Source organism: Cryptomeria japonica, chromosome 1 (genome assembly GCF_030272615.1).
Source record: "Cryptomeria japonica chromosome 1, Sugi_1.0, whole genome shotgun sequence".
NCBI classification, from domain to species: domain Eukaryota; kingdom Viridiplantae; phylum Streptophyta; class Pinopsida; order Cupressales; family Cupressaceae; genus Cryptomeria; species Cryptomeria japonica.
The window spans coordinates 52,877,216-52,886,882 of NC_081405.1; the positions used below are offsets into that span (position 1 = coordinate 52,877,216).

Genomic DNA, 9,667 nt, shown 5'->3' on the forward strand with positions numbered 1-9,667 from the left:
GTCGATGATGTTGATCTTGATCTTCCTAGTGACCCATATGATGCTGATTATTAATTGTGTTATTTTATTGTTGAACCAATGAACAATGAATTCGATATATCGATCATAACTGATTCAAATTTTGACAAATGGAAATTAGATAAGACTTCGAATAAATTTGTTATATTTATATCATATATGATAGTTCCAAGTTTTGTTTAGCATATGGATGATATTTGGGATTCTAAATTTAATTTTTGTTTCTACTTTTTAGGCTGCATAAATGTATATAATTATGATTTTTACATTTTTTTGTACAGACGTACCCAAACACCGCCCCCCCCCCCACCCCACAAAAAATATTTGCCGTACTGGCGTATCGTACCCACGTACCCATACCGGCAACTTAGAAAAAAAAACTAGAGGAATGGACAGAAAACATAAGACTGAAATTGCAACAGAAATTGCAACAGGATGCAATTTTCTGAAACTCCAACAACAATCAAAAACTTAGAGAAATAATCCAAACAGACCCCACACTTTGAATTTTTTGGACCTTTACAGACTGTAACACATGATGAACACACAGGGGATAACACAAGGCAACATTTGGACAAAATTTTGACTCATGGAAAACCCACTTAGACTATCCCAAATCGGTTAAATAAGATGGGCTAACACGAAGCCAATGCTACACAAGGGCAAACTTGGCCAAATTTACAATTTTGAGGCCAAAGCTTAGCTCTAACAGAAAGCATTTCAGCGTTTTTTCTGTGGATGATGGATTCCTTGTGCATTTCCACCAATTTTTTCCCAATCATGAGAACCACCAAAGCCACATATTCAGTGGATGATGAAAGGTAGAATGAATCAAAGATAATGGATGTATGATGCATTTAGCATTGTTTAACATACAAAGTTAAGAGCTATTGAGAATATATTGATGGCTTTTGATCACATAATATCTAGACTTGAGGCCCCTTACTGCATGGTAGCAGTTCAGTGGAAATGTCTTTTTGTATATAATATGCTTAATTTTTGTAATTGTTTCATGATGATCTGATGCATGTTTTCAAAGCCTGTTTGGCATGTCTGGCTGGATGTGAATTGGCTATGTCATCTTGTACAGCTATACACTATCCAGGCGAGTGTTCTGATGTAAATATTTTGGTTATAATCTATTATAAGGACCTGGTAGGCTCAGCATCTTCCAGATCTTTTTCTGCTTCTCGATTAGGTCTGCTTTGTAATAATGTTGTAGACTGATATCAGTCAAACGTATACACCAGAAAATTGAAAAAGTCTGAATCATATTTATTGGTATCTTGGCTTTTAAGTTAAACCGGAAGAAACAGAGTCACATTTCCCTTACATAGTACTCTATATTACCAACAAGCAGATGAAGGAACAACATGATAAGACATTCAAAGTTGAATCACATTATGATGGTTTGCTACAGGGCTCACCGTATGGAACAATATTGTAATCTATCGTCTAATTATAAGAAATTATTTTACTTAACAAAAAATGATCTCAAAAGATTTGAGGGTCCGTAGAGCATCACTTGGCCTCAATTATTGACGATGAATTTAATGTTCCCCGGGAACAAAATCACAAAATGCATAGCTTGGGAATATGAAAAGAAAAATTAGATCCCACCTTTATTACAAAGCAGTCACTTACCTCAGAAAATTTTTAAAAAGGCCACCTTGAGTGACAACTAACACCCATAAAACTATTCAGGCCATACTCTACCTGCATGTGGTTTTTGTCTTTTCAGGGCATATAATCTGCAAAGCATGTACATTCAAGTGTTCTAATTTTAAGTTTCCAATAATCATTTATATACAGAATCATCAAGAAAGACATTGCAGCTCAAGTCTCTACAAGGCAGGAATAGGTGTCATCTACATCAAGAAGAATACAAGAAGACTCCAAGCGGTCTAGACTAGAACAAGATCCGTCTTAGCAATGACACCCTCCGTCTTAAGCAAAGACAGGGACCAAGGACGTGACCAGCGGGATGATTCATTGCAACACTTCAAGTCTTAGAAAGATACAAGGAGGCTGCTCGAAGGAAAGGATTTCACAAAGAACACTGTACTCAAAAAGTGTAAAGGCATAGAAAAAGAAATTTATTTTAATGTCCACGAGACTTAACAAAGTCTATGGGACAGCACATCAAATCTAACCGATTTCTGCAAATCTGTCCACTTTTTGTGTAAAATGCTGACAAGTAGCTCCAACATCTCAACAAAATCCTCGCTGAAAAAATCATACCAAAATCCCATAGTCAATAATTTATTATACTTGTCACTAACATCTTTGAAGGCATCGCACTCTAAAATATGATGCTCAATTAAGACTTTAGTGTCAAAAATTTCTTACGAGCTCCACCCAATGCAACACACAATGGCTTATTAAAAGATTACAAACTCCTTATTGAACTTCTCTATCTCAAAGGTCTACACAAATTAGATGGAAGCTTTGGAAGCTACATTAAAAATGGAAATAGATGAAATTTCGACATTGGAGTAAACCTATTTTAAAAAAGCAAAATCATAGAGCTTTATAAATATCTCTCATTTGAGGAATACAAAGCTTGCAAGTTGGAACCATTCACAACTTATCGTTGGTCAAAATCTCAAGATCATAATACTGCACTTTATCAACATTGTAATTGTAAATAGAAATCAAATTAAATTGTCTACAATGGAAATTCCCGCATGCTAAGCCCAAACCAAATGACATGATTGGCTTTCATTTTGCCAAGTCGAATAAAAGAATAAAAACTCCTTAGAATAAAAATGTCTTTATACTATCTAATGATCCGACGTGCTTCTGTTAGTAATGCTTCCTCCTCCAATTTATTTGCAGCATCAACAAGACTTTGAGTATCTGGAGTATGGGAATGTCCCTTCAATTCCATTTCATGTAACAGCTTCTTGGCTGTTTGCCAATCCAAACCCTGCATGATATATGCCCTAACCAAATTAGAGTAAATTTCCATTTTAGGAGGGCGACCACTCTCTTTTAGCTCAGAGAAATACTGATGGGCAGTTTTAGGGTCGCCCAATCTGCAAAATCCATCTATCAATATCTTGTATGTTATGTAATGAAATTTTATCTTAGCTTCCTTGGCTTTTGAAAAGATATCACAAGCTTCCTGCATCTTTCCTGCCCTAGCAAAGCTGGCCATGATTACATTAAAGGAATATATATCAGGTCTAATTCGCCTGCTTGTCATCTCTTCAAGCAATTCTGTGGCTCTCTCTGCCTTTTCAGCTTTGCAGACACCAGTAATGATGGTGTTATATGTTGCACGATCAGGACGTGGTCCAGCTTTCACCATCTGTGACAACAATGCTTCAGCTTCTTCTATCTTCTGGGTTTTGCAGAGTGCCTGAACTACGGTAAAATGCGCTTTCAAACCATGCTTTCGCTCCTTGCGAGGAATAGCCCGTAGGACTTCAGCAGCAACCTCTGGGGTATTTGCCTCATTGCAAAGGGAATCAACCAGAGCATTTATCGAAACCATTCTAGGGAACTTCCCTTTATCCATACACCTCAAGTAAATCATATGGGCATCTTTCGTCCTACCCCCTTTACAAAACCACCTTATAATTTTACTAGCAGTAGATCCATTACCAGGAAAATAACCAGCCATTTCCATTTCTTCAAAAACAGAGAATGCTTCTTCAAACATAGATGCACTACAAAGACCCTGGATGGTGACAAAATAGGACTTAGGTCCAGGTTTGCAATCAAATTTATCAAACTGTTGAAAAACCTCTAGCGCCTCCTTTGGTCTCTTAGCGCATGCCAGGTGATCAATCAAAGTGTTCAATGCAGTGGCAGTCACGATGCCCTTCTGACTTTCTGCAAGTTCTTCAATCAAAGATTTCAACCACTTCCTCCCACCCCTATTGCAAATGACCAAAGCAATGGTATCCATAATTTGACTACTAGGCACATAATCGGGCTGTTTGAGTGCCCACCGAAAGAACCAAAAGAAATACTGAGTCTTGAACCCTGAGAATTTTACCACTTTCGCTATCATTTTCCCATTTATCTCAATATCTAGGGTTTCCAGCTCTTTTTCCAGATCTTCTACCTCCTCTATTCTCTTCTTGAGAAGAGAAACCACTTTCTCAGCATCTTCCTCGCATTTCTCAGTGTTTTCGGAATCATTAGTAGGCAAAATACTTTCAATCTGGGGTTTATCAGAACTATACGAATCTTCTTTAGGACTGTTCGATTGTGTATTTGTATTAGAGCTTATAATATTTTTGGCGTAAGAATAAAAACGGATGGGTACTACAGAAACTACCTGACTTTGCTGGCTTCTGGCTATGATTCGAACCCTGTTCGTTACTGCAAAAGAAGGCGAGGTATCAAATGCTGATGAAACCCTGCGAAAAATCAATCCAGCCTTAGACTTCCACATGTTGGACTGTAAAAGTCTGAAAACCCATTCCAAAATCTGAATTTTAATACACTGTCATAGGGTTTTTGGTTTGGGATTATTGCAGAATTGTGTTAGGGGTTTATATTATATATTTTTTTATCCTTAATTGATTCCTAATTCTCAAATCTGAAGTTTTGAAATTATAGTGTCCAAGTGATGAATTTGGGCTGTAGCTATTCTAGCCTAGTTCCAAAAACGTTCTATGGGTGTTATATTGTAGTGGGGGATAGCGGTTATGGGTGTTATATTGTAGTGGGAGACAGCGGTACTTCTATCGAGCCACACAATCATTCTTGTCTATTTTGTTATTGGTGGTAAGATATGATAATTTTGGAGTCAGATTAGTCGTGTCCCTAATTTGATTATATTGTTCAAATTTTTAAGTTGTATTTTTTGGGGGAGGGGTCCCTTGATGTCTAAGTATATTTATATATATTTGAAAATATTTTTAATGTAAATATAGAATATTTTTAAAAAATGAAAGGAAATACTAAAAATAGGAAAAATGTAAGATCATGTTGTATATTTTTGGTAGTTGCGTAATTTCAATCTTCTTTATTTGTAAAGAATTGAATTTTAATTTTTAAATTGTAGTAGTTCTAATATTTTAAGATAAATTATATATCATATTTTAAGTTATTTAATTTAATAGGCGTTTTGTTTCTCTAAAAGCAAGTAGTTGTATGAGATCATGAGGTTAGTTCATTCTTGATGTTTTTTCCTTTCCATGGGATTATCATACCACTTCTTTTTTCTAGGAGTTATTTTAGTCTTTTTCGTTTATGCTTATTCAATAGCTTTGAGTTTTTTTAATTGAAAGAAGCAAAATAAAGAATTGCAAATCACTAAGAAACATCAATATTAGTATAGCAAACTACAATAGTTGAAACATGAAAAGTTGATAAGTAATAGCTACAGCTATAACAAAGGTGGTTGGAACAAGAAAGCCACGGCTGAAAACAACAAGAACTACAACAAAAAAAAAAAACTAAAAATAACAAATGCAGTTACATCATAATTCAATAAGATACAAAAAGATACAACAGTTATCATGCTTGTCATTCTCCAACCAAATGGATATTAAAAATTTGGAACTTCCTTAGTCGTGCCTTAGTCTCAATACTTGTGCTCAGTTGTTGAAGAAGATTGTGAACTTTGCCATCTTGTGAAATATTACGCCAACTTGTATGCAGATACTCTATTTGGAGAGACAAATTAGCACAAGTCATTTGAATTTATATCTACAAGGGAAGGATTGTGTTAGACAAAACAACATTGCAACAGAGTGTTCAAAGACATTTGATAATGACATGTTTGCAAGTGTGGGATAAAATATTGAAGGATGAAGAAGCGCCAAGGAGGTGATTTCCAAGACCAGGCTTGAGGGAATAAGGCAGGCAAGGCGATGAACAAAGAATTTCATAAGTTTTGAGCATGAGTGTAGAGCCAAAAAGCATGTTTTACAGATTCTAATTTGGGCACAAAAAAGGTGAGTGGGTAGAGGGTAAACAAATTTCAGGCGATTATTAAAAGGCAACTTAACATGAAGAACTTTCCATGCTAAGAGTGGAAATTATGCATTAGCTTTGGACTTCTGGATTTGAAGACTGAGCTTGTTCCATTTGGATCAAAGAAATGAACAGTGTCATTTCCTATTGAGATGAGGTGAGATAGTGATATGAGGAAGGAATCGTTCGTAATTGGTTCAAAGTGGGTAGAAGCAGATTCCATGAGCATTAGGCTATCTCCAATCATTCAAAAAGACTACATGGCAATCCAAGGATAACAAATTGTGAAGTTCAAGAGTAACTAATTGTAGAATTTCAATAATTGGTTGCTTATTAAAGGTTGAGAGGTGGAATTGGGATTTAAACAAAGGCAATTTTTTCCATTGAAAGGTGGAAGGGTCCCATAGTGTTGCAAATATGAGTTCTTGTTGTCATTGATGTCAAACTTGTTGATCTGGATGTGTAACTTGGTAGCCTTAATTGGTTTAGATGAGGTCTAGTATAATGCAGTAACAGTGGGTTAGCTTTGTGATCTTGTGGATGTGTGGAATCTATTTGTGGACACTTTAGAAGGCTTATAAAGATGTATCATAAAGTTTTTGTATTAGCATAAACAAACGGGTAGCCTTTCACCAGTTACAAGTAATGAATATAATAATACAATACTTCAACAATCATAATGAAAGTTTTCCAAGAATAAAGATCTACTCATCCTAATCATAGCACAAGTTCATGTTGTTGGCACTATGGCTATGTGTGGCACTGATGTTTGTCATTGATGTCAACACTAGTTGTTACCGGTAGACAAATTTACACTGGTTGTTATGGATGGTTACCGGCAGAGAGGTTACCAGTATAAGATCTAGTGTTACTGGTAGAAGAGATTATCTAGTTGGCACTTCCGTCATGTTTGGATCAGTAAAGTATATTGGATTTCATGTGTTATATGCTCCATAAGCATGTTTTGGTCAGTTGGTATTGGCTTGATAATTGGATGTTATCATACACACTGGTAAACCCTTACTGGCACTAGTTTAAGGCTTTACCAACAGAGCTTTCATTGAGGAATCATGACAGGATGCACAATTGGTGTTGGTGTAGCTTCTTCAAGGATTTCAAGATGTTGAAGATGTTCGTTGATCGTGCTTCAATTGCTTGAAGACATTGCTTTGGTGTGGAGGACCCAAAATAGGTCTGGTACCTATCTAGGTTATGGACCAGTATCATGCTAACGTGTACTCTACACGTTACCTGGATGATTCGAGATGTTTTATGGATTTGTTATTTTGGTCTTAAGCCGACATGACATATCACTGTAATAAGGAATTATGTAATGATATTATTGTAATATCTTTAGGTGGCCGACCTAATTGGTTTAGGCCTTAGGGTTTGTATAAATAAGAGGTAGAAACTCTTTGTAAAGTATCATAGTTATTTAAAAGGTCATGATCAAGGAATGTAATGTGGGAATATTGTAATATCATTCAGGCAGAGGAGTTAATCGATCATTGGTGATCGTTAGAAGAGGATCTAGTCCTCCGGCATTGAGCTTAATCGGGACTGTAATCAAGCATAGTAGATGCTATTTCCAGCAGTTCACTCTATTGGATTGTTGTCCATTTATCTTGAGAAGGTTGTAGCCTCTCTGTAGTCAGTGAGACTCTTTCGTAATGAGCTCTAGGTAGTGTGTCTTCCTGCAAGTGCAGACCCCTCATTGTAACACATACTTTTTGCAGAAGTATCATCTGACTGTGGGTAGGCTTCCCACTGTGGTTTTTCCCTTTCTGAGTTTTCCACATACAAATCATGGTGTTATGTGGTATGATTGCTTTGCATTGATTATCTAGTTAATTGTTAAGTTGTATTGTTTACCGGTATTTGTTTCTACCGGCATCTATTTGTGCTTTACCGGTACTTGATCTGTTTAAGGTTGTATTGTGGATTGAAAGTTATAATCTGTTAACAACTGATTCACCCCCCCCTCCCGCCCTCTCAGTTGTTCACCAATTATCCTAACACATGTATCCTACAAGCAATAACAACTTGAAATAATGTGTACCACTATATCCTCTACAAGTGCTTAACAACATAGTGCATTTGTCATCAAAGGTAAAAAAACTAAACCCTAGTTGAATATTCATCTGAATTTTGGTAAGTTCTCAAATCCATTACAAAGGATATAGAGATTTAGGACAATCAGAGGCTACCATATGAAAGTACTATCATTGCTACCAAGTCATACATATCTTAAGAGAAGAACAAAGTAAGAAAAATTTGATCTGAAATAAAAATTATTCACCTTTTGATCAATTAATTTTTTGACTTAAGTTTTAACATAACAAAGAAGTCCAAACCTCTTTCATCCTTTCTCCATAATCTAAGAAAAGAAAGGGGATTGAGAGAGAGAGAGAGCATCACCAAAACGATTTTCCACCCTACCATGAAGCTATAGACTTCCCCATGCTACCCTACAAGGGAGCTCGACCCATCATGGGGAGTCTAGCATTTTGTGGCCAACATGTGTGAAAATTGTACATTATGGTGCAACTGACACATGCATCCTATTAATACCAAAACAAAAATATCTATGCATATGCCCCTTTATCCATGAAGTGACTCAATTTTAACCCAACAATTCTTGGCTAATAATTAGAGTTACTCGCTTTGGCCAAAGCATGTAATTCATTATCACCCTCACACATGTTGACAATGATTATATGCAAATAATTTCGGCTAACATAGGGCCCTAGATTTTTTGAGGTTTTACCCTAGAATGCTTGGTTGTATATGGTTTCCCATGTTCAATCAGTTATGCCATTATCCATTGTTCTTATTAATAACAGTGTATTTCATTGACAATGGAGTAAGATTACATTTAGGTGGGCTTACAACAAAGTTGTCGGGAACTACATTAGAAACTTCTATGTGAGACAATATTGTATCAAAGTTTCTTTTGGAGTATACAATTGATCAAAACTTGCATAGGACTGTTGGTCATACAATTGATCAGAACTGAAGAGGATGCATAGAATCAAGTAAGGTGCCGAAAAAAAATAAGTATTGCAGAATTACAACAGTCAAAAGCAATATCGAGCTTAATGATTCTAGTGGTTGCATTGTTCAATCCCTGCTTCACTGTGTTGGTGGTTCACAGTTTTCTATAGAACTTATCAGTTGATGATAAATTCATAAATCACGCATTATTACTGATGGTGGGTAGCATATAACTGTCGTAATTTACTATATTAGTCATGTGGAATCATTATATATACCAGCTTTCCCCTTCACTGATGTATAATTTACTCAGTCACATGCAACCCATGATCAAAAATTTTCATTTTCAGACCTTCCTGAAAAGTTTCACAGTAGCTTACATACTCATATATGCCCAAAAAGTCCCTCTTTTCATAGAGCTTTTAGTTCTACTTCCATCTGGGGTTAGGCATTATTAACCCATGCTCATAACATTTCTAATATGTCCCAAACATCTCTGAATTTTGAACAACTAAAAGTTGTCTTTCATTTGGAAAATTAATATGGAAAGAAATTCTAAGTTGTATTTTAACCAGCTAATGGTCTAACCAGTGCCATTTTACCATGACAACAAGAAACCAAGTGGAGTGAAGACTAGCCTATCACAGCACTAAGACCATAGGTTTTTTTTGTTTTTTGTTTTTTTTAAATCTGCTTGTTTGTTTTAATGATTCTATCT

At 35.8% G+C, this 9,667-nt stretch overlaps 1 protein-coding gene across 1 annotated transcript; it reads right to left on the reverse strand.

The window, feature by feature from the left end:
- Positions 1–2,797: 2,797 nt before the first annotated feature.
- LOC131856340 (small ribosomal subunit protein mS80 (rPPR6)-like) lies at positions 2,798–4,426 on the reverse strand. The gene has a single exon (XM_059208023.1). It carries the CDS (start codon positions 4,424–4,426, stop codon positions 2,798–2,800), a length of 1,629 nt encoding a protein of 542 aa, XP_059064006.1.
- Between the last annotated feature and the right edge of the window lie 5,241 nt (positions 4,427–9,667).

Bases quoted from the DNA above. Each gene is read 5' to 3' on its own strand.
- LOC131856340 (XM_059208023.1), bottom strand. From the start codon at position 4,426: ATGTGGAAGTCTAAGGCTGGATTGATTTTTCGCAGGGTTTCATCAGCA.